General features: G+C 59.5%; 1 protein-coding gene across 2 annotated transcripts in view; it reads right to left on the bottom strand.

The window, feature by feature from the left end:
• Nucleotides 1-2,551: 2,551 nt before the first annotated feature.
• Nucleotides 2,552-23,969, bottom strand: part of IGDCC3 (immunoglobulin superfamily DCC subclass member 3) — a 48,912-nt gene continuing 27,494 nt past the window's right edge. Inside the window, exons 3-14 of one of the 2 annotated variants that reach the window (XM_084886855.1) lie at nt 11,824-11,968; nt 11,360-11,490; nt 10,820-10,957; nt 9,058-9,216; nt 7,783-7,948; nt 7,265-7,512; nt 6,911-7,075; nt 6,437-6,628; nt 6,172-6,276; nt 5,158-5,296; nt 4,781-5,006; nt 2,552-4,557 (exon numbers count right to left, since the gene is read on the bottom strand). In XM_084886855.1, coding sequence (XP_084742981.1) covers nt 4,339-4,557; nt 4,781-5,006; nt 5,158-5,296; nt 6,172-6,276; nt 6,437-6,628; nt 6,911-7,075; nt 7,265-7,512; nt 7,783-7,948; nt 9,058-9,216; nt 10,820-10,957; nt 11,360-11,490; nt 11,824-11,968 — 2,033 coding nt within the window. In that variant the 3' untranslated portion in view covers nt 2,552-4,338. The remainder of the gene's footprint in view (nt 4,558-4,780; nt 5,007-5,157; nt 5,297-6,171; nt 6,277-6,436; nt 6,629-6,910; nt 7,076-7,264; nt 7,513-7,782; nt 7,949-9,057; nt 9,217-10,819; nt 10,958-11,359; nt 11,491-11,823; nt 11,969-23,969) is intronic. The other variant, XM_084886856.1, reaches the window with a different exon arrangement.

Here is a 23,969-nt window from a genome sequence, read left to right as displayed (position 1 = left end):
TTCCTTTCTTCATGTGCTTATTGGCCATTTGTGTATATTCTTTTAAAAAATATACATATTGATTTTTTTTTTTTTTTACAGAGAGGAAGGGAGAGGGATAGAGTTAGAAACATCGATGAGAGAGAATCATCGATCAGCTGCCTCCTGCACACCCTCAAGCTGGGTATGTGCCCAAAACCAAAATACATGCCCTTGACCAGAATCGAACCTGGGACCCTTCAGTCCACAGGCCAACACTCTATCCACTGAGCCAAACTGGCTAGGGCTCATTGTATTTTTAAATATATATATATTTTATTGATTTTTCACAGAGAGGAAGGGAAAGGGATAGATAGCCAGAAACATCAATGAGAATCATCGACCAGCTGCCTCCTGAAACCCGCCCCCCACGCCCCCCAGGAGAATGTGCCCGCAACCAATGTACATGCCCTTGACCAGAATCGAACCTGGGACCTTTCAGTCCTCAGACAGACGCTCTATCCACTGAGCCACACCGGTTTTGGCTCATTGCATTTTCTTGATCATTTAAGCACAAAATTTAACAGTTTGGTGCTATTCAATGTATATCTATTTTTTTTTTCTTTTTTGATCAAAGAATTATTGCCTAATCCAGAGTTAGGCCAGGCTGCAGGCATTTTGAAGTGAGGACCAGGGCCAGCCCTGCGTTGTGGCAGTGGACACATGGCACGGGTGACCAGCAGGCTGTTTGTGTGCTTGGAGCTCCAAGTCCAGCGCAGGTCCCTCCTGAGCTCCAGAAGCAAGGCCCTTCCCCGCCACCGGGCTCCTCCCTCAGTCTTCTTCTCAGCCTCTGCTCTCCCGCTCCCTGCCCCCTGCCTCCCTGCCCCCCTGCCTCCCTGCCCCCCTGTCCCAGGGGCTCTGTGAGGACCCAGAGGAGCAGCAGAACTCCCCATAATCAGTCCTTGCAGGGGGAGCGGGGTGGGGGTGGGTGGGGGGGAGGCATGGGCTCAGGTGTCCCCCTCCCTCACTCTGGCCTGAATCCAGAGTTCAGGGCAGACTCTCTCATCCTCCACTCCTCCATTTCCTGCTTCCAACCAGATTTCCCCATCCTGAGCAGAGCAGTGAGCAAATGAACGCCAGGATGAACCGGGCACTGGTGGGGCGGTTTGTTCCAGAGCAGTAACTAACTGCAGCAGGTCGCTGCTTCTTTCTGCCCAGTGTGCGTGTATGCGTTTGCACGTATGTGCGTGTGTCAGGGGCAGTGCTTCAGCCTGAGGTCTCTAGACTATTAGAGATCTTAGGGCCCTGTCTCCAGATGGGCCGCTCAGCTTTGACATCTATTTCTGCTGAACTCCTCGTTGGAACCCTGCTTCTCCTGCTACCTTAGCCCCAGTCAGGGCCCTTTAGAACAGGCCCCACCTGTACTCGATGTAATTGGTGTGCCATTTGCATTCCTCTGCATGAGTCCTGTTAGGTGGTCTCTACGTGTTTACCTGGTGCCTCTGTGGGGGAGGAATTAGCATCTTGGGCTGTTGGACAGGGGCGCCAATGACCTGGTCTGTTCTCTCACACTTGCAGGGTCTGCTTGAATGAATGAATGAATGAATGAATGAATGAATGACAAACCCACCACCTTCCCAGGCAGCTCTTGGATGGCTGGGGTGCTGAAGAGTCCCTGTGCTTGCCAAGTTTTGTATAGAAAAAGGTGAGATGGTCTGTCCACATTTAGTTTGGGTTTAGTTCTTTGCTCTGGGAAAGTCAGGGCAAGTCTATCCCCCACTCCCCCGGCAGGACAGGTACTCTGGTGGCCTTAGGCATCCACAGCCACCGTCACTGATTCCTGGCCTGACCTCCGCCCCAACCACCCCAGCAGGCTGCTTCTGGAAACGCCAGGCCAGCGGCTTCCAGCGTTCTTTCAGGAGCAGAGCGAGCCGTTTGTAAATGAAATCTCATGTCGAGCCCGGCGTGTAAGGCAGGTGGAAGTGGGCCTGCTCTGGAGGAGAGTGGGCAGGGAGGGTCGCAGCCCCTGGAGAAGTTCCCCCACCCCCCTGGCCACGGCCAGGTCGCCCAGCTTGCAAACCACTGTCCTGGTGTGTTCCTCTCGAAAGGTCCTCTGGGTAGGGGACCTGCCTGCAGACCGGCAGAGCCTCCCAGCAGGGAGCCCTGGCTTCCCATATTGGCCGCAGAGGGGACACCGACAGGCTACGCTGTTGCATTACCACACTGCCTCTCAGGAAGCGCGAGGCCCGCTGAGACCTCCAGGTCTCCTGGCCTGGCCGCAGCCTCGGCAGCTCCGACACCTGGTGTCCGGAGCCTGGACGGAGGGGAGGACAGGGAGGACTGGAGAGGCTGGCCAGGGCTCTGACTGTGCCCTAGAAAGAGTCCCTCCTCTGAGCCCCCATTCCCTTAACTGGCACCGGGGACCCCGGAAGCCTCCCTCCCACACCCAGGGCCTGTACGTGGTACGGGGCCGTCTGCTGTCCTCAGCCCCGGCTCTGACCCTGACAGCGTCCGGCCTGGCCTCCCTCTCACCCACTCCTCCAGGACCCGGCCCGGCCATCAACACACGCGAGGTCTACTTTGGCAACAGGACTTTTATTCGGTCAGAATGAGCAGAGTGTGACAAAAGCCAGGCCCCGTCAGGCCGGGTGGCCCCCATCCGCGTCCTCCCCTCGACCCACCCTTCCCACCCGAGAGGGGCTATGGGTGAAGGGCGTGCGGAGAAGCCACGGCGGGGACCAGGGGCCCTGCCTGGGAGCGTGGGACGCCCTCAGCACGGCCGGCATTTGGGAGAAGGGGCGGGCGGGCCGCCCTTCCGAGTCCACTCGGATACGACTCCCGTCTTCCAGGGAAACGCCACAAAGTCTACCTGCTTCAGCTAATTGGCGTTCAGGGCGAGGGGCCCTCGAGGCCTGGGGGTCAGGGACTTTACAGTCTAACCTCACACGTAAGGGGATACACTTATCTTTTCTTCCTTTAAAAAAAAGCTTCTCTCTTTAAGCTACTTAAAAAAATGTTTCTGAGTGTAATAAAAAATAGGTATTTGTCTCCTTGGTCTTCTTTTTCCTTCTTCAACTAAGTGTTTCCAAGAACAACACAACAGGAAAGGGAAACAAGCAGTCACAACATAAAAACCCTTGAACACACCTTGTATAAAAATAGCTTCCGGCCATTTGCTGACAGCGGTCTTTCCACCGTCCAGGGGCGGGGCAGGCTGGCTGTGTCCCATGGGACAGAGGACCCCTCCCCACGCACACTCACACGTGCACACACACACACACACACACCATCACGCACACAGTACATTCCAGGGCCAGCCTCCTCCAGGGCTCTGTGTGTGGGCGGGACAGGAGGCAGGCTTTAGAGTGACGTCCACCCTCCCGAGGCCCAGGAAAGAGAGAGGGTTGTGGGGATCCCAGGCCAGGATGAGTTGGCTGAGAGGGTCAAAATGGGAGTGGATAGAGCAGATGAGACGAAACAGCACGGGCTGCGGCAGCGTGCTGGGAGGTGGCTTAGTTTAGAGCAACAATTTACATTTTAAGGAACAAATTTTCCTCTCTTTTTTGGCTTTTTCCCTCCATCATTTTCTCTGACCAATTCCATCTTCATTCCTGTAGGCCCCGCGAGGCCTACCCTTGGTGACAGCCTCTGGCCTCCTCTCGGGGGAGGAGCCAGGGCTGTGGGCGGGGCCAGGGCTCGGGCAGGGGGAGGGGCCAGGGCTGTGGGCGGAGCCAGGGCGCGGGCAGGGGGAGGGGCCAGGGATGTGGGCGGAGCCAGGGCTTGGGCAGGGGGTGGAGCCAGGAGAGAGGGTCCAGTGACAACACAGGCCCAAGAGCCAGGGAGCCTTGAGGTAGACGGTTTCTTTCACACCTGGTAATGGGGAGGCGCCTTTTTTTTTTTTTTTTTTAAACTCTAAACTACAGTGTGGGGAGGAGAGGGGGTGCCCAGAAAGGGGCTTGAGGTAGGAGTGCACTCAGGGCGCTGTGGGGGAAGAGGGGCTGAGGCCACGGCCACGCCCCCAAGGACATTCATTCCGGCTGAGGTAGGTGCTGAGAGCCAAAACAGCAAAAATCCATCCTGAGAAAATAAGGTGGGTGGAGGGTGGCAGTGCCAGGGGCCCGGCCACAGCAGGGCATATTTTTGGAGTCTGATTCACCTTCCTCTCTCTTCTCTCTTTTTTTTTAAAGGAAAAACAGTTCACTCCGAGTCATACAGGTACCAGGCAGAGGTGAGGGTTCCTGCAGAGACCCTCCAGGCCCGTGGGGGCCCCTGCCGAGGCTCCTGTCAGAAATGCTGGGAAGCCCCATCCGAACCCACACGACTGGAGGAGCCTTGCCTTTGACCTGAGAATGGGGGGGGGGGGGGGGGGGGGGCCCCTCGCTACTGTCCGGAGAGCGCCGGCTGGGCAGCTGGCGCGGAGGAAGGCCGGGCGGCGTGTCCTTCACCGAGGAGGCCGGGGCCTGCGTCCTGAGGCGGGGGGGCGGCGAGGCCCGCGCAGGGGGCCTGGGCCTCCGCCGCCCGCTCCTCCCGAAGGCCGAGGCCCTGGCGTGGCCGCACGGGCAGCGGGGCGTCCTCGCACAGGGCAGCGGCCGCGGCGTCCTGCCGGGGAGCGGGCCAGTCACACGGCAGCCACAGGAGGCCAGAGGCCCAGGGCCCTCCGGCCGAGGCGTGGGCTCGGACCCACTCCCACCCGGGGCCCGGGCCCTAGGCCTCCCCGGACTCAGGCACAGGGACGCACAGGCCGTGTTTTGTGTCCCGAGAAGACCTGGAGCATGGTGAAGGCCGAAGGGACAGGGAGGGCAGGGCCGGGGGTGGGAGGGACACTCACCGTGGGGCCGGGGCCGGGGCCGCGGGCTGGCTGGCCCCCCGCCCCCGCCGGCGGGAACAGCTGCTCCAGCTCCTTCATGTCCGCCCGTTTCTCGCCTCGGCCCCGTGGGCCCCGATCTCCCGGTCTGGCCCCATTCAGGGCCAGGAGGCCAGGGTCCCTCTGGCTCCGGGGGCCCTGAGGAGGCGACAGCTGGTTTTCTACATCCTTACACAAGAGGACCCTGAGGGGCATGGGGGGGCCAGAAGTTAGGGAGAAGGACGTGGGGGTGGGAAATGACAAAAGGACAGAGACAGCAAACCCCAACTCTCCTCTCCCCCTGCACCTCCTCCCCCCCCAGGCCAGTCCAGCCCCTCCTCCTGCCCCAGTACCACCTGCCCCTCTGGCCGAACAGGAGGAAGAGGACACAGAAGATGATGCAGGTGACCCCGATGTGGATGCCGACGACGATGCCCGTGGTGGACATCTGGCTGGAGGCCTCCTCCTTGCGGCAGTCGCACGGCGGGCCCAGCGCTGTGGGAGGGGCGGGTGGGGGGCTGTGGCTCCTCTGGCCGGAAGCAGGCCCAGACCCCCGGCCTCTGGGGGCTCCTTCTCCGGGAGCCCCGCCCACGCCAAGTCCATAGATCAGGGGTCTTCAAACTACGGCCCGTGGGCCACATGCGGCCCGCAGAGGAGTCTGATCCGGCCCGCCAGGTTTTTTGGGCAGTGAGCGCAGCCGAGGTGTTACAGTAGGAATTAGTAGTTCATATAGTCCGGCCCTCCAGCTCTCTGAGGGACCGTGATCTGGCCCCCACTTTAAAAAGTTTGAGGACCCCTGCCATAGATGCTTTGTCTCTGCCTCCGGGACTCTTCGTACCAGTGACCGAGTACTATGTGCCAGGCACTGAGAATGACACTGTGCCCCTCGACACGGCTCTGTAAAGTGCCCCTACCATCCTGACCGGTATTCTTATCCCTCTTTTTTCTTTTTTCTTTTTTTTAATGTATTTTACTGATTTTTTTTTACAGAGAAGAAGGGAGAGAGATAGAGAGCTAGAAACATCGGCCAGTTGCCTCCTGCACACCTCCTACCGAGGATGTGCCTGCAACCAAGGTACATGCCCTTGACCGGAATCGAACCTGGGACCTTTCAGTCTGCAGGCCGACGCACTATCCACTGAGCCAAACTGGTTCCAGCTCTTCTCCCTCTTTTATAGAGGAGAAAACTAGGGCTCAGAGAGGTTCAGTAACTTGCCCAAGGTCACACAGCCAAACTTTGAGCTCAAACCTAAGCCTATATCCTCAAGGTCTGCATGCAACTCTTCTGCCCTCTTACTTGCCCCCGGGTCCCTGCTCCCCTCTGCCCACAGCCCCGGCTTCCGTTCCTGAGTGCCGGCCTTCAGCCTCACCTGTCCTCTCGGACGCCCCCCTCAGGGACACCAAGCGGACCGTGGCGTTGCCCTCCCCGTGCTGGTTGTAGGCGAGCAGCTTCACCTCGTACACCGCCGTGGGGTCTGGGGGAAAGGCGTTGGGGAAGGCTGCTGAGAGGCCAGCCACCGGCGGGGGCTCTACCCCAGCAGGGAACAGCGGTGACCCCTGCGCCCCCGGCCTGGCCCCAGGCACCCCCCCCCCCCCCCGGCCAGACTCCCCAGGGCCAGGCTGCGGCCGCCTCACCGAGCTGGCTGAGGTTGTAGGAGGAGGCCATTGCGGGCAGCAGGACGGGGCCGGTGAAGGCGGCCTTGCTCGCGGGGCGGTAGAAGAGCTTGAAGCCGCCGCGGTGCAGGGCCAGGCGGGGCCAGGGCTCCCACAGCAGCTGCAGCGTGGAGCTGCCCAGCACACGCACCGACAGGGGCGGCGGGGCGGGGGCTGCGGGCGCAGAGGGAGGCCACGACCTGAGGGCTTTTTCCAGGTTCCGCCGGTGACCCGGGCCCCCAAGAGCCTGACAGTTCTCTGGCTTCTGGCTCCAGCTTGTGCAAGGAGCACCCTTACGCGAGTTAGACACCCCTTCCTCCGCACAGAACCAGCCCCCCCTCCCGTCCCCCTCAGACCCGGGCACCCCGCGCAGTGCACAACCAGAACAGGTGTGCGCGGGCTCTGCTCCTACCCCGGGTGCCTGCAAACAGTGTGTGCGCCGCGACCAGGCCTCACCTTCGCCCAGGGTGCTGGCCAGCGCGGGGGCCGAGGCGGAGCTGGCCCCCCGGGGGGTGTAGGCCTTGACGTAGAAGCTGTAGGCGGTGGAGGGCTCCAGCTGGCTCACCAGGTGCTGCGAGGTGCCTTTGCTGACCGCCTCCTGGTACTCCAGCTCCGGGGGGTCTGGGAGGGCCGGGCAGGAGCGGTAAGGGCGTGCGGGCGCCCTCCCAGGGCCGGTGAAGGGCGGGCCTCTGGGTGCCGCGGGGAGAGAGAAGGGAAGGTGCCCGGCAGGGACGCGCAGGAGGAAAGGGAGAAGGAGCAGTGCCCACGGGGACGGGCTGCAGCGCCGGCCGGGCCCGCGGCCCCACGCACCCGCGGCCCTCCGGATGTGCAGGACATAGCCGATGATCTCCTCGGTGTGGACCAGGGGCTCGTCCCAGGACACGCGGACCTCGGTGGAGGACACGGGGGCCGCCCGCACGTTGAGGGGGGGCCCGGGCAGCCCCTCCGCCCACAGCACGGTCAGCCTGGCGCTGGCCTGCGAGGAGCCGGCGCTGTTCTCGGCCACGCACTGGTAGATGGCCTCATCTTCCGGGCCGACTCCAGAGATGGTCAGGGTGCTGCGGGCGGGGGAGGGAGAGCCTCAGGGCCGGCCTCCTCCCAGGGCCCCCTGCGGGTGGCCCATCTCCCCATTCGGGAGATAAGAGACTGAGCTCCTTGGAGAACAAACTGCCTGGCCGGGCTGAGGTCTCCCAGCAGGTGAGAGGCAGACGGGAGACTCACACCCAGCCTAGTCCTTCCCCAGGGGAGGCGCCCCGTCTGCCCAGCCTCCCCCCAGCATACACCACACACACACACACACACACACACACACACACACACACACGTGCCTGTTGTTATTCTTGAGCCTGACGTGGCCTCCGGGCCCCAGCACCTGTCCATTCTTCAACCACGTGACGTGAGGGGGCGGCTCCCCCTGGGCTTGGCAGGTGAACATGGCCGTGGTCCCGGCTGGCCTGGAGATGGACTGGGGGTGCTGGACAAACTCTGCTGGGGCTGGAGGGGCGCGCAGAGAAGCACCCGAGCCGTGAGGGGCCGGTGGAGAGCGACGAGGCGGCGGTGCGGGAAGGGACGGTGAGGAAAGGGGGAAGGGACAGGGCTGGAGAGCCTCCGGGTGGGGCCCCGGGCTCCAGGAGGCGGTGGCAGGTCCCACCTCCATCCACCAGAGGCAGAGCCCCGAGAGGGCTCCGTTTTAAGGACTGTTTAAAAGACTGACATTTGTATCCGAAAGCAATCAAGCTGAGCTCCCTGTTCAGGAAATTGTTAAATAAATAAATGTGCTAATAGGTTTGGCTGCACCTCGGAGGCGGTAATGACGGGGAGATGGATGAGCCCTCGCTGCCAGCCCCCCTCGCCCCTGCATCCAATTCCGCTCTCCTCCAATCCCGGGCCTCACGCCTCCATTAACACCCGAGAAATGAAATGCTCCATCACTCTCACTGGGGCAGATTAACGGCACCGGCAATGCTACACACACAGGGGCGGACGGCCCTCAGGCCCCTCGCTGCCACCCCTGCCCCATCTCTGCCCGGCTCTCCGGGCGGGCACCGCACAGACCAGCCCAGGCCCGGGGACAGCTGGCCACAGGGGAGGAGGATGGACAGATGGCCCCCGGAGCGCTGCGGAGCGGGAGCGGGCTGTGTGTGAGGCGGAGGCTGGGGTGCCCGTGTGAAAAGGACACACAGGCCGGGAGTGCGCAAGCGGGTGTGAGCGTGGAAGTGCCGCACGTGTGAATGAAAACAGCGTGCGGTGTGAGGGACACGTGTGAGCGACACGGGAGGGGGGTAGAGGGGAGGGAAACCAGCTGAGATTATAAAATAGAAATGACTGGGGGAGCTTGCTGGCACCTGGAAGGGGCACCCAGGGGCCCATGACTAAGACTGTCCTCCCGTTCCCAGCACACGCACTCCTGGGGGCCAGAGGAGAGCTGCGGGGGGCTGGCCTGGGGCCTGGGGCCTGGGGAGGGCAGGGAGAGGGTTAGAGCAAGTGTAGGTGAGTGGCAGGCCTGGGTGTCCAGGGTGCTGGGCGTGGGCCAGGGGCGTGGCTGAGGCGAGGAACAGGCAGGAGGAGGGGCTGTGAGGGAGGCGGCGGGAGGGAGGAGGTACCTTGCACCACCAGCCGGCCCTGTGCGGTCCTCCGCACCCGCGTGCCAGGCCTGTTGGCGGCACAGACGTACACGCCCGAGTGCTGCACCGTCAGGTCGGAGATGATGAGGTTCCCGGTGCCCAGAACCTGGATGCCCTCCACCCCGATGGGCCGGCCGTCTGGGGGGGAGGAGGGTGGAGGTGAGGAGGGTCAGGGAGGCGGGTGCGGGAGAGGGGGAAGCACAGGGGCGTTCCAGACTGTGCAGGTTTACCAACCCTCCAGGCCTCCCCCCCCACCTTTGACTCGGCACCCTCCCTCCTGAGCGTCTCATGCGGCTTTTGGGGGACTTTGAATCCTGTGGAGGCGGAGGGAGCAACACAGAGAACTCTTGTCTTGCCATAGAGACCCGGGTCCCAGGGAGCACCCTCACTCCCTCAGTGGTGACCTTCAAGCCCCTTCCTCTCTGCTTTTCACGTAGGAAAGCAAGGGTTTGAATGAACTGGACCTTTCCCTGCCTGGCTTCTCTCTCTCTCTCTTTTTAAATATTTATTTTTATTGACATCAGCGAGGAAGGGAGAGGGAGAAATAAAAACATCCACGATGAGAGAGCATCATCGATCGGCTGCCTCCTGCACGCCCCACGCCGGAGATGGAGCCTGCAATCTGGGCAGGTGCCCTGACCGGCAATCGAGCCATGACCTCCCGGTTCATGGGTGGATGCTCAACCAGAGCCACGCCGGCCGGGCCTGGTTTGTCTCTCCTGAAAAAAGTTCCAAGGCCCAATATCCATTCTGCTCCTGGACTGTCACGGTGCCCCACCATGGAAAGGCCCTGAGAAGGCCTGAGCGGAAGGACCTGGTTAACTCTGTCTCCTAAACTTGTGAGACCACCGAGCTATTCTCTCCCTCGGCAGGCCCCGCGCTGGGAAATGTCGGACCAGATGGCCCTGGCGGTGCCTACGGGCTCCTCCTAATGGCGAGGCCACTCTTCCCAGCCTCTCCCAGGGCCCAGGCCCTCCCCCCACCCCGGGATCAGATTAGCACAGTCAGAATGCAAGGAGACAGCTCTCCATTCAGCCCCTGAAGTGGTGAAATCTACTCCATTATCCCGCCTGCTGCCCCCGCCTCCCCCGATCACTCAGCTGCTACAATGTGGTGCCGTCTCCCGGTGAATGCCCACCCCACCCTGACCCTCCAGACTCTCCTTCCCCCGTGACCTTTCTGCTCAGACAATGCGGGCCCATCTGCACCCTTTCATTTCTCTCCTTCAGCTGCCTAGGGATTTAGGCTAGGGACTTAGGGGGCCCGGCTGGAGACGGGGGGGGGGGCCCAGAGTTTGGGGCGGGGGGGTGACAACCGGCTGAGATTGAGAGGGGTGTGGGAGTGCATCGCTGGGTGCAGAGGGCAGAGGGGGGCAGGCGGGGAGAGAGACCAGGGTGCGGAGGGGGCCCGGTGCTGAGGGCGATGGGAGCAGGAGGGGGACTGGGCCCTGAGGGGCCCGGTGCTGAGGGCGATGGGAGCAGGAGGAGGACTGGCGTGGGACGGGACGAGGTAACCCGGGGAGCTAAGCCATCCGTGCGGGGGAGGGAGAATGCAAGGGGCAGGCGGACCTCCCTGGTACTGCCAAGAGGGAACCGGGCCCTCCCGGGCCTCGCAGAGACCGGACCCCCACGGAGAACAAACAGGATTCGAAGTCCCCCAGAAGCTGGGTGCTGAGACTGGCCCTCCCGGGGGGGTGGGGGGGGGGGGTGGGAGAGGCAGGGGCTTTGAGGAGGCGGCTCACCCAGGCGGCTCCAGGACACAATGGGGCGCGGGTTGCCCGTGGCGACACACTCCAGCACGGCCGTCTGGTGCACGGTCAGGGTGAGGTTCTCAGGCCCCACGAGGATGGTCGGCTCCTTGTAGGCCCCGGAGCCTGAGCCTGCGAGGGAGAGGCCAGGATTCCTCACTTCCCCTGGGACCCTGCCCGCCTCCTCGCCCACCCACAGCCCAGGCCCCAGGGACTGAACGTTCCAGCCCCGAAGTCAGTCCTGCGGGCAGAGGCGAGGCCAGGGGCCCAGGATGCTGCTCACGCCCGTCTGTCTGCTCCGGGCCGCAGGCCCCAGCGAGGGGAGCCTCCGGGACAAGCGGCGCTGGGCCTCCCGGGCGGAGCTGCGCCAGGGGGCGGCCGGAGACCCCTCCCGAACTGTCCCCGCGGGGAGCACGGAACGGGGGGCTCCGAAGGCACCCCAGGTCTCCGGGGCCCGCGGAAGGGGGGCTGGTTCGAGAGGGAGGAGAAGTGCGGAGGCTGGATGGGAGAGCGGACAGGGCACAGGGCCCTCACCGGACACGGTGAGCCTGGCGCCGTGGCTGACGCGGGCGCTGGCGATGTTCGAGGCCACGCAGTGGAAGAGGCCGCTGTCCTCGGGCCGGAGCCCCGTGATCTGCAGGACGCCCTTGGGCAGCAGCGTGTACCTGTTGGGGAAGGGGACTCGGCTGAGACCCGGCACCGCCACCGGCACCGCCGGCCACAGGGACCCTGCGCCTCACAGACGCAGCCCAGGGCCCCGGTTCCAGCCCAAGGTCACCGTCACCATCAGACACACACAGGCCGAGGCACCGGCAATTCCAGCCTTGACAGCCGTCACGGTCCTTCTCACGGGTGCATCCCTGAGCCTGCAGTCTGGGCTCCCGAGCCCCGGGGACACTGGGCTGGGTGGCTGAAACCCACCCCGGGAGCAGGTGGGCCCCCCCCCCCCCCCCCCGTCCCCGTCCGCCCTCCCTCCAGCACTCCCCGCCCGGGCTCACCTCTCGTTGTCCGTGTCAATGGGGACTCTGTTCTTCTCCCACGTGATCAGGGGCTTGGGAAGCCCGTGGATTTGGCACTGGAAGCGGGCCACGCCGCCCTCCTCGCCGGCCACGGCCTGGGGGTGCACGTGGAAGTCCGACATGGCTGCGAGAGAGAGGGGGGGGGAGAGAGAGAGAGAGAGAGAGAGAGAGAGAGAGAGCGCCTGTGAGGGAGAGGCACGCGTGGAGGAGCAGAGGGAAGGAGGGGGGTTCCGGCGTCCTGGAACCCGGGGGCTCCCTGCTCCCAGGGGCAGGGTGTTCCTGGAAGTGGCAGACACAGGGCCACATCAGCACTTACCCTGCCCCCATGTGGGAAACACCTTCCCTGAGGGGTCACACAGCCCGGGCGGGCGGGCGCACTCAGAGAAAGATCTAGAGCACACGTGTCAAACACAAGGCCCGCGGGCCAAATCCAGCCCGCCAGGCCTTGCAATGTGGCCCGCACCGCGCTGTCATCACTGCACTCCGCTGTCAGTTTATGACATTGTCAGTTTATGACTGTTCAGTAAACCATTCGGCCCGCGATTTAGGCTGGATTTTAGATTTTGGCCCCTTCTCTGATTGAGTTCGACACCCCTAGTGTAGAGAAATTCTTAGGTGACAAACCTCTAACCAGGAAATCTTGGGCTGCTGACCTCCGAGCCCTGCTCCTGTCCTGCTGCCTACGTTTCCCTCTTTCTTTCTTTCTTTCTTTCTTTCTTTCTCTTTCTTTCTTTCTAAATATATTTTATTGATTTTTTTTACAGAGAGGGAGAGAGATGGTTAGAAACATCAATGAGAGAATCATCGACCAGCTGCCTCTTGCATACCCCCTACTGGGGATGTGCCTGCAACCAAGGTACACGCCCTCAACCGGAATCGAACCGGGGACCTTTCAGTCCTCAGGCTGACGCTCTATCCACTGAACCAGACCAGTTTCGGCTCCCTTGCTTTCTGATTTAGTTTTATACCCTCATCCCCTTAGCAAGGTCTAAATGCTGCGCTGCCTGTTTTACAGACGGGAAACGAAGGCCCAGAGAGGGGGAGCAGGCAGCTCAGTGCTGCCCAGCACGGCCACCTGTCATTAAGCCCTGGTCACAGGCACCAGCGGTATTCCTTGCCCTCCCTTATCGCCCCATCCCTGTTCTTCTGTAGCTTCTAGAGGTACCCCAAGGGGGTGGTATATCCATCCAAGGTGACAAGCCTCTCAGAGGACTGTCAGAGCCACCAATCTACATTTCAATGCGTCATAAATATTCAGGGCCCCTTCCCCACCTTCTGAGAATCTCAACGGCTGGAACCCTGGTCTGCAGTGGCTGGTGCGGCGGCTGTGGCACCCCCCACCCCGCTTGCTTTCGGCTGGTTAAGTGTTCCCACCCACCCTCATCCCCGCCCGTCCCCAAACTTCACCCTACAAAGCCCAGAAAAGGGGCCCCTCCCTTCCTCCCTCCCTCCCTCTCGGGTTCCCAGCGTCAGCACCAGGGCTGTGATTTCATTAAAATCCACTTTGCTTCAAGTGCGGGAAGGCAGCTCACCATCTGTCCGGGCAGGCAGCACCTCCCCTCGGGCACTCCATCAACTGGGACAGTCCTCCCCTCCCAGAGGGGCCCCTCCCCCCACACAGCAGGGGCGCAGGGGCTGGTCCCGGCTCCCTGGGGGGGGGGGCACCCCCTGCCTCCAGCCCCCTCGGCCACGGGCCTGCTCTGGACTCCGAGGCGGCCCAGGAAGGCGTGCCTGTGTGCCCTCCTCCCCGGAGGAGCCTCCGGGGGCTGGTTCTTTTGTGGCGCGCTCTCCGTCTCATTTGCATGTGGTTCATTAAATATAAACCCGCATACAAATCCCCTGCCCTGCCTCCTCCTCCTTTTCCAGGGCCCCGGAGAACACGGCGGAAGGGTGTGCGTGCCTCCTCCCCACACGTGTGCGGATCGACGTTCGCCGGGCGGATGTGGCTACCACGCCGCCGTGCATGTGGTCCGAGCGTCCGCAGCTGGATGTGAATGGCGGCTGGCAGCCCTGGGCTCCTGCGGCCAGCGGGTGACTCTGGCAACCAATCACGTGTGTCCCCTGGAAGGGAAAGCCCATACGAACAGCACCTTGGGGCCCTTGGGGCAGGTGGTGGGGGCAAGGGCCCCAGCTGGTGTCCCCATCAGGCTTGCGAGAGAATTCCCTAGGGAGCACCCAGAGGTCAGCCTGCCCTGTCTCAGGCCAAAGGCTGTGCTTGGCCAAGGGCCTGCAGGTCAGCCCCGGGGCTGGGGGTGCGGATGGGGTGTGGTGGGGGGAGGGCAAGGCACTGCTGGGGCCCCTCTGCTGCCTCCAGGCTTCTCTGCCTCTCAGCCTCCGTCCAGGAGGGCATGGCTAGAAACAGGCCTGAGGAGTGGAGAGGGCACCCAGGCTCCGGGCCGGGTCTCTGCCCCTGGGCCTGCTCCCTCAGGAGCTGGGGAGCGGTCTGCCCCTCCTCACTCCGGCTGGAGACGAGCTCACAGACCCCCAGGGTCCGGGGGCGGAGACTAATGGCTCTGCTGACTGCAGATGCCTCCTCCTTAAGGAGCTGAATCCTTTTGTTTCTAGCCCGGATTCTGGGCTCCCCGGAGGTGCCTAGAGCTAGGAACTGGCCTGAGGGGAGATACGAGGGCTAAGGCGCTGGGATGGAGAAAGTGTGGCCTCTACCTTCCAGCCCCTCCTCCTCCCCCGTACGGAGCAATGGCAGTAGGCGGCTGACGGGATGCTGGAGAGGGAGGCCGGAGAGGGAGGCCGGAGAGGGAGGCCGGAGAGGGAGGCTGGAGAGGGAGGCCGGAGAGGGAGGCCGGAGAGGGAGGCTGGAGAGGGAGGCCGGAGCAGGACGCAGGGCGGTTGGGAGGGGCGGAGCCTGTGCTCCTCTTCACGCGGGGTCCACAGGACTCCCAGGGCCCCCCCGGGTGCAGCTGCGCCCCCTCCCCACTCAGAGTCCCATCTTCCCCTCCCCTCAGGCCGCAGCACCTTGCTGTGCCTCTCTATTCACTTTACTCAACTGTAGTTCTGCCAAACATTTCACTTGAAGGGTAGCGTTCCTCGAAAAATGCTTCGGCTCAGTGGGTAGAGCATCGGCCTGTGGACTGAAGGGTCTTGGGTTCAATTCCGGGCAGAGGGCATGTACCTCGATTGCAGGGTCAACCCGGCCCTGGTCGGGGCATGTGTGGGAGGCAACCAACTGATGTCTCTCTCTCACATGGATGTTTCTCTTTCTCTCTCTCTCTCCTCTCCCTTTTACTCCCTCTAAGAAATCCATGGAAAAATATCTTCAGGTGAGGATTAACAACAGTCAAGTCAACCTCTTCATTTTACGGAGGGGAAACTGAGGCCCAGATCCAGCTGGTGGCTCTACCAAACCAGAATCAGAAGTGCCAGGCCCTGGGCCTTTAGTTCGCCAGCTAAGAGCAGGTAACGCCAGAGTGGACTGCAGGTTGGACCAGCCTCTTCTCACTGGTTGGGAATCGGCACCGTGTTGCAAGGTGCAGGGAGGATTCAGAGCCCCAGAGATGGTCCTCAGCCCCATCCCTGGAGCCCAGCTGGCTACACAGATGTAGTCCAGGGGAGGTGGGTGCACAGAAGGCATGGGCCTCTCTATCCCCTTCCTCATCCCCTCCCCAGGCCTTCGGTCAGCCCTGCATGTCCCTTGCATGCCCAGGGGATCGCAGTAAGCGCATGGACAGGCCACCTCGAGTGCCAGTCCTCTCCTCTGCAAATGAAGAGGCGAACGGTACTCTGGAGGGCCCTCCCGGCTCTGAGTCCTTCCGCCTTCATAAACGGCCTCAGGAGCCCTGGTCGGCGTGGCTCAATTGGTTGGGCATCATCCTGTGCACTGAAAGGTGGCCGGTTCAATTCCCCATCGGCGCACATGTCAGGGTTTCGGACTAGATCCCTGGAAGGGGGCATGTAGGAGGCAGCTGATCGATGTTGCACTCTCATGTCAATGTGTGTCTTTCTCTCTCCCTCTTCCTTCCTGTCTCTCTAAACATCAATATAAAAAATACCTTAACACAAACAAACAAGCAAATCTTAGTCCATACTCCTGGAATCTACTCCTAATTCAGAGGTAGCCGCATTTTTATCTTTAGAAAGTAAGGGAGAAAGTTTCTTGGGGCCATTCAGGCCTTCTCCAGTCTCTGGGAGTGGGATATGTTTGGTCTACAAATCCCACGCCACCCCCACCCCCGGCTTGTAGCAGCAGGACGGGGGGGGGGGGGGGGGGGGGCTGTGCTTTCTGTCTCTCAGGGGAGAGAGGCTCCTTGGGCAAACAGGAGTGTGTGAGGCTAAGGGTCAGGCCGCTGAGCACCCTGAGCGCTGAACAAGTCTCCCTGGAGGCCTGGGCGGTGGGTAACGGTGCACACAGGTTACACACACTATTCGTGGCCGCGTTGGTGGTATTGTGTGTGTGGCCGGCGGACAGGAAGGGGGTGCTGTGGCTTGTGGCTGTTGATGTGGTCCCCTCCTGTGGACCTCTGGGTCAGGGAGGCGCAGCCTTCGGTCCCTCGCTAAGCTGGGCGATGAGAGGAAGCGGTGAGCAGTGGCTGGGAGGCCCTTCCAGTGTGAGGGCCAGAGAGAGCCGTGGGGTAAACAAAGGCCTGCCCGGGAGCAGTGGTGGAGAAAGGAAGAAGGAATCCCCTCGCCCCTCCCTCCCCTGACCTGGGGCACAGCCAGGCCGCCGGGAAAGCAAGGGCAGAGAGTGAGCCCAGCAACCCAGCGAGCAGGGAGAGAGCAGAAACAGGCAGGAAACGGCTCCGGACACCTCTATAAATCACCCCCAGGGGAGGGGTCTCCTGAGAGCCAGCTCTAGAGCAGCTCAGGGAGGGAGGGAGGCTTGCCTCCTGGTCCAGGACCTCTGGAGAGGTCAGGCCTGGATCTGATTAGACAGGCTCCAGGGGGCTGCCAGGGGGCAGCGAAGGGTCGAGGCGGAGTGCTGGGAAGGAAGCTGGCAGCTCCCCCAAGTCCAGCTTCCCACCCTTTGGCTACAGCCAGGCTCCTATCCGGCGTGTGATGATCCATGGGCACGCTGGGATGGAGAGTTCAAAACAGCTTTTACAAAAACCGATGCCACTGGGGGTCTGAGGCACAGACTGCCCCCACTCATACGGCCATTTAGAGGAGCAACCCGAACTACAGACTCTTCCAAGCCCCTGAGGCCAGTCCCCTCCTTGCATGTATCCCCGCCAAGAACCAGGGATACGTAGCCTCCTGGCTGCCCGGCCCCTTCTCAGGCAGCCTGGGTGACTGCAGCCTTTCTCCTTATACTAGGAACATGCCGGATCCCAGATGTTTCTTCCCACTGCTCCCAACTTCCCCCAGAATCACTTTTCTAATAGAGTAGCCAGCTATTAAGCACGTGAAATGTGGCCAGCCCAAACTGAGATGGCTGTAAGTGCAAAATACACCCTGGATTTCAAAGACTCAGTATAAAATAAAATGACCCTAAGCATTAGGGAAAAGCAAATCAAAACCATAATGAGATGCCACCTCACTCTCATTAGGATGGCTATTAACAAAAACCAACCCCCCCCCCCAAAACACACACACACACACACACACACACACAAACATCAGAAGATAAGTGTTGGCAAGCATGTAAAAAAACTGGAACCCTTGTGTACTGTTGGTGAAAATGTAAAATGGGATAGCCACTATGGAAAACAGTATGGTGGCGGTGGATGATAAAGATCTTTATAAACTGATGAACCAAGAGACAGATATAGAGAAAGTAAAGCAACAGGCAGACTGTCAAATTACAGTGGGGAGGGTAGGGATATCAGGGGGAGATAATAGATCAACCGAAGGACTTGTATAAATGCATATAAGTACAACCAATGGACATAAAACTATGGGGAGGGAGGGGATGTGTGGGAGGGAGGGAGGGGGGCAATAAAAAAAAAAATCAAGAAAATATGTAATAAATAAATAAATAAATAAATAAATAAATTAAAAAAAAAAAAATAAAAAAAAAAAAATAAAATGAAAAAAAAAAAAAAAAAAAAAAGAAAACAGTATGGTGGTTCCTAAAAAAAATAATTTCCATAGAATTATCACATGACCCTGCAATTCCACTTCTGCAATGAACCTCTGTGTAAAAATATCTCTGAGACCAGGGTCTCAGAGATATTTTTACACCCATGTTCATAGCAGAATTATCATGATAGCTACTACATGGAAGCAACCCAAGTGGTCATCAATGAATGAATGGATGGATAAACAAAATGTGGTAGATGCATACAATGGAATATTGTTCAGTCTTACAAAGGAAGGAAATTCTGACATATGCTTACAACATGAATGAACTTTTACATTTTGCTAAGTGAAGTAAGCCAGCCCCCCAAAGACAAATACTGAGTGATTCTGCTTATATGAGGCACCTGGAGTAGTCAAATTCATAGAGACAGAAAGTAGAATGATGGTTGCCAGGGCTGGGAAGAGGGGAAAAGGGAGTTTTTGTTTAATTGTTCTAGAGTGGATGGCGGTGATGGTTCTCACAATAATATGAATGTATTTAATGCCACTGAACTGTATACTTAAAACTGGTTAAGATATTAATTTGACATGTTGTGTATTTTATCAGGATAAAAAATTGGGGAAAATAAAAATTTTACTTGATAATAATCAACAACTTAAAATATTGATTAGAAGTTGAAATAAAATTTAATTTTTAAAAATATGATTTTAGCCAAAACCGGTTTGGCTCAGCGGTAGAGCGTCGGTCTGTGGACTGAAAGGTCCCAGGTTCGATTCCGGTCAAGGGCATGTACATTGGTTGCGGGCACATCCCAGTAGGGGGTGTGCAAGAGGCAGCTGGTCGATGTTTCTCTCTCATCGACGTTTCTAGCTCTCTATCTCTCGACCCTTCCTCTCTGTAAAAAATCAATAAAATATATTTTTTTAAAAATATGATTTTATTGATTTCTTTTAGAGAGAGAAGGGAGAGGGATAGAGAGATAGAAACATCGATGAGAGAGAAACATCAAAGATTGGCTGTCTCCTGTATGCCCCCTACTGGGGATCAAGCCCATAACCTGAGCATGTGCTCTGATCGGGAATCGAACTAATGACTTCTGGGTTCATGGGTTGACACTCAACCACTGAGCCACAAAGCCAGGAAAAGTTGAGATAATATTTAAAATGTTAAAGACAGTCCAAAAGTGGCCATGGTCAGTGTGGCTCAGCTGACTGAACATCTCCCAATGCACCAAGAAGTTCAGGTTTGATTCCTGGTCAAGGCACACACACAATAAAAGAGAGAGAAAAAGACAGTCCAAAAGTATAAAAATACTATTCATAGTTAAAAAGAATGATTATATATGGAATGCTGATATTTTGGATATATTAAGTAAAATAAAATTTACTATTAAAATTAACTTGCCCTAGCCAGTTTGCTCAGGGATTAGAGCATCGACCTATGGACTGAAGGGTCGTGGGTTCCATTCTGGTCAAAGGCATGTACCTCGGAGCATGTGCGGGAGGCACCCAATCGATGTGTCTCTCTCACATCTCTCTTTCTCTCCCTCCCATTCCACTCTCTCTAAAAAATCAACGGGAAAAATAACCTTGGGTGAGGATAAACAACAACAAAAACATTTAACTTCATCATGTTTTGTTTTGTTTTTAATATATTTTTATTGGTTTCAGAGAGGAAGGGAGAGGGTGAGAGAGAGATATTGATCGGCTGCCTCCTGTACGCCCCCTTCTGGGGATCAAGCTGGAACCTGGGCATGTGCCTTTGACTGGCATTGAACCGGGGACCCTTCAGTCTGCAGGCAGATACTCCATCTGCTGAGCCCAACTGCCAGGGCCATCGTGTGTTTTTTAAAACCTTTGTAACTGTGACTACTAGAAAAGTTTAACTTACCTATGGTGGCTCATGTTATATTTCCACTAACCAGGACTGTGCTAGAAGACACAAACGATTCTGTTCTCTCAGAAACAGCTTCTGAGGTAAAGCACCCTTACATCCTTCAGCCACGTGTGCTGTGAAATGATGTTCAGGTGCCTTCAGCCGAGGGAAGCACCAGCCTCTCACCACGCTCTGCGCGGGCAGGGCCCCCTTCCGATGACTGCGGATCGGGAGGTGGCCAGGTCCTTGGGGATGTGCTCACAGGAGCTGATATCACCAAAGGACGTGGAGCAGACTTCAGCCATCAGCAGTGCAGAACATCCTTGTGCTGACCAAATACGGTAGCCACTAGCCACATGGGACCATTTAAGTTAAAATAAAATAAAAAAGAATAAAACTCAGTTTCTCTGACTCACTGGCCACCTTTCAAGCAATAGCGGCGAGTGGCTCCCAGCTACATTATGGAAAAGCACCACGAGCATCTTTCCATCATCACAGAAAAGCGGATTGGACAGCGCCGGTCCAGACCCCAGGCCCGGCCTCAGCCCCCCGGCTGCCTCCTCTCCTGCTGTCCCCCTTTCCTCTCCGTCATCACCCTAGCCCGGCCGGGCCCCACAGCTCCCTCCACACAGACCCCGACGAGGCCCACCTCTGATCAGCATCCCAGGCTGTCACACCGGTGGCACAAGCATTCCCAGGGCAGGATTTTGGCTCCTCGTGGGGAAATGCTCTCTAAGAGCTTTCTGATGTAGTGTTACGGTGCAGAGGCTAATGGTACAGGCTCGAGAATGACACAGTACTGGGTCCAAAACCCAGCAGTGCCATGATCAGCTGTGTGATCTCGGGCAAGTTAACCTCCAGAACCTCTGTGTCCTCGCGTATAAGTAGGGATGAGGACAGCTCGTGTTCCCGGAGCTGCAGCGCTGGGGAGAGTCAACGAGATACATTTGCAAAGTGCTTAGCATGGTCCTTAGAAAAGAGTTAATACTTGGTAGTTATTATTGAGGGAAAATAGTAGGATCTTGAGATAAATGGGAACCGAGGGGTTAGGAGAGGGTACGACTGGGGGTTGGGGATGAGGGCATAGCAGCCCTCTTCCCTCCTAAAGGCTCCGGAAGGCTCGAAGGGTGAGTGCGGGGACGCCAGCCCCCTGGGGTTGTGAGTAAAGTCAGAACGTGCAAGACTGGAATGGTGAGGGGGTCAGCGGGAGACAGAGGGGGGCAGCTGGGTACAAAGCAGAGCTTGGCTTCTTCTGTCTCACGTCTGCCTGAGGGCTTCACAGAGGCCCCAGTAGACCGAGCTGTCAGTGGGAAGAGGCCATTGGGTAATTGAGGCCTTGATTTCTCTAGTAAAATGTTTATGAAGCCCATAAACTCATGCCTTTATTGGCCAGGCTCATTCCGGGGGATGGATGTGGCTCTCCGAGGTGCAGTTAAAGCACCTGCTGAACTCAGGCACCGATGGTCCTCTGGCCTCCACCCAGACCCACCAGGCAGAGCCCCTGGCAGGGTGACGCCGGGCAGAGTGGCCCTTCGAGGGCAGCGAGGCCGGCCAAGGCCCACCTCCCATGCTCTTTAAACTCCTCGGAGCATTTACAAACGCCCTGTGTCTAAGTGTGATGGGAAGGAGGGAGACGAGGGCCGAGAACCCGAGTCCTGGGGAGGCTGGCAACTTGCCCACAGTCCCTAGAGGGCGTATTGGTCTTGTTCTTAGGGTTCTCTGGCCCAGGATCACTCTCCCCAACAGTCTGTCCCTGTGTCCCCATCACTGGGCCCTCACCTTGCCCTGACGTGGGGTCTGTAAGGGAACAGCGCCCACCCTAAGCGGCTGTGGTCGTATGGGAGGGAAAGCATGAACTTAGAAGACCCGTATTTCTTCCCTGGGCTTCCAAAGGGGAGTCTGGGAGCTGAATTAGGGCTCTGGATCCAGAGTATGTTTTGAGGAGGAAGGGGTGTGTGGGGCAGGGGTGTTGGGGGGGGGGGGCGTATAAAGGGTCCGGCACTTACAAACAGCCGGAGGACTGGGAAGGCGGAGGCCCGCTCGCCTCCAGCAGGGGGTGATTGATTGATCTGGGCCTCTGCCTGGTGACCTTGCTCTGAGAAGCCCCTGGATCCCTTTGTCTGCATCCTCAGCCTCCTCAAGCCCCGCACCCCCTGCCTTGGGCCCCTGAACCCCGGCCCCTCCCTGCCAACTTCCCACTCTACCACCAGCTCACCAGTCCCCCCGCCCCAATTCTAACACAAAAGGCAACTTTGTCTTTCAAGTCAGCAGCCATAAATCCACGTCTCTCCCGCCCTCCCCGCAGCCGCCTCTGACAAACGGGGCCGGGGTGGGGGAGGGGGGGGCCGCGGGGCGCTGGCCTGGCCTGGGAAAGTCCCTGCGTCCAGCTGCTGGCCCTGGAGAACGGCGAGCACCGGGCCTTTACGGCCTGGTCTTTTATTTCAACGGACTGTGAGGCCCAATGCACGGCTCTCCGCAGCCCCTGGGTTTGGCTTTTACAACCCAAGGAAAATAAAACCCCTCAAAGCCCTACTTTTAATTAGCCCACAATTCGGAGGCTCCCGTTCTTCCTCCAGATCAAGCCACGAGCTCCTCCCTCTGCACCCTCCGGCCTTCAGTGGGGTGTGTGGGGTGTGGGGTGTGTGGGTGTGTGGGTGTGTGGGTGTGTGGGGTGTGGGGTGTGTGGGGTGTGTGGGTGTGTGGGTGTGTGGGGTGTGGGGTGTGGGGTGTGTGGGGTGTTTGGGGTGTGTGGGGTGTGGGGTGTGCGGGGTGTGTGCGGTGTGTGGGGTGTGGGGTGTGTGGGGTGTGGGGTGTGTGGGGTGTGTGGGGTGTGTGGGGTGTGTGGGTGTGTGGGGTGTGTGGGGTGTGGGGTGTGGGGTGTGTGGGGTGTGTGGGTGTGTGGGGTGTGGGGTGTGGGGTGTGTGGGGTGTTTGGGGTGTGTGGGGTGTGGGGTGTGCGGTGTGTGGGGTGTGTGGGGTGTGTGGGTGTGGGGTGTGTGGGGTGTGGGGTGTGTGGGTGTGGGGTGTGTGGGGTGTGTGGGTGTGTGGGTGTGTGGGGTGTGGGGTGTGTGGGGTGTGTGGGGTGTGTGGGGTGTGGGGTGTGTGGGGTGTGTGGGGTGTGGGGTGTGTGGGGTGTGGGGTGTGTGGGGTGTGTGGGGTGTGTGGTGTGTGGGGTGTGGGGTGTGTGGGGTGTGTGGGGTGTGGGGTGTGTGGGGTGTGTGGGGTGTGTGGGGTGTGGGGTGTGTGGGGTGTGGGGTGTGTGGGGTGTGTGGGGTGTGTGGGGTGTGTGGGGTGTGTGGGGTGTGGAGTGTGTGGGTGTGTGGGGTGTGTGGGGTGTGGAGTGTGTGGGGTGTGTGGGGTGTGTGGGTGTGTGGGGGTGGGGTGTGTGGGTGTGTGGGGTGTGTGGGGTGTGTGGGTGTGTGGGGTGTGTGAGTGTGTGGGTGTGTGGGTGTGTGGGTGTGTGTGGGTGTGTGGGTGTGTGGGGTGTGTGGGTGTGGGGTGTGTGGGTGTGTGTGTGTGGGGTGTGTGGGGTGTGTGGGGTGTGTGGGTGTGTGGGGTGTGTGGGGTGTGTGGGGTGTGTGGGTGTGTGGGGGTGGGGTGTGTGGGTGTGTGGGGTGTGGGTGTGTGGGGTGTGTGGGTGTGTGGGGTGTGTGGGGTGTGTGGGGTGTGTGGGGTGTGTGGGGGTGGGGTGTGTGGGTGTGTGAGTGTGTGGGTGTGTGGGGTGTGCGGTGTGTGGGTGTGGGGTGTGTGGGTGTGGGGTGTGTGAGTGTGTGGGGTGTGTGAGTGTGTGGGTGTGTGGGTGTGTGGGTGTGGGGTGTGTGGGTGTGTGGGGTGTGTGGGGTGTGTGGGTGTGGGGTGTGTGGGTGTGTGGGTTTGTGGGGTGTGTGGGTGTGTGGGTGTGTGGGTGTGTGGGTGTGTGGGTGTGGGGTGTGTGGGTGTGTGGGGTGTGTGAGTGTGTGAGTGTGTGGGTGTGTGGGTGTGCCGGGTGCGGGGGGTGGGGTGTGTGGGTGTGTGGGGTGTGTGGGGTGTGTGGGGTGTGTGGGGTGTGTGGGGTGTGGGGGGTGTGGGGTGTGGGGTGTGGGGTGTGTGAGTGTGTGGGGGTGGGGTGTGTGGGTGTGTGGGTGTGTGGGGTGTGTGGGTGTGTGGGGTGTGGGGTGTGTGGGGTGTGTGGGGTGTGGGGTGTAGGGTGTGTGGGGTGTGTGGGGTGTGTGGGGTGTGTGGGGTGTGGAGTGTGTGGGGTGTGTGGGGTGTGTGGGGTGTGTGGGGTGTGTGGGGTG

The sequence above is a fragment of the Pipistrellus hanaki genome (genome assembly GCF_964339955.1).
Source record: "Pipistrellus hanaki genome assembly, chromosome: 1".
Classification (NCBI taxonomy): Eukaryota; Metazoa; Chordata; class Mammalia; order Chiroptera; family Vespertilionidae; genus Pipistrellus; species Pipistrellus hanaki.
The sequence above is the reverse complement of the archived record's forward strand: the minus strand, read 5'-3'. Positions and strand labels throughout refer to the sequence as shown.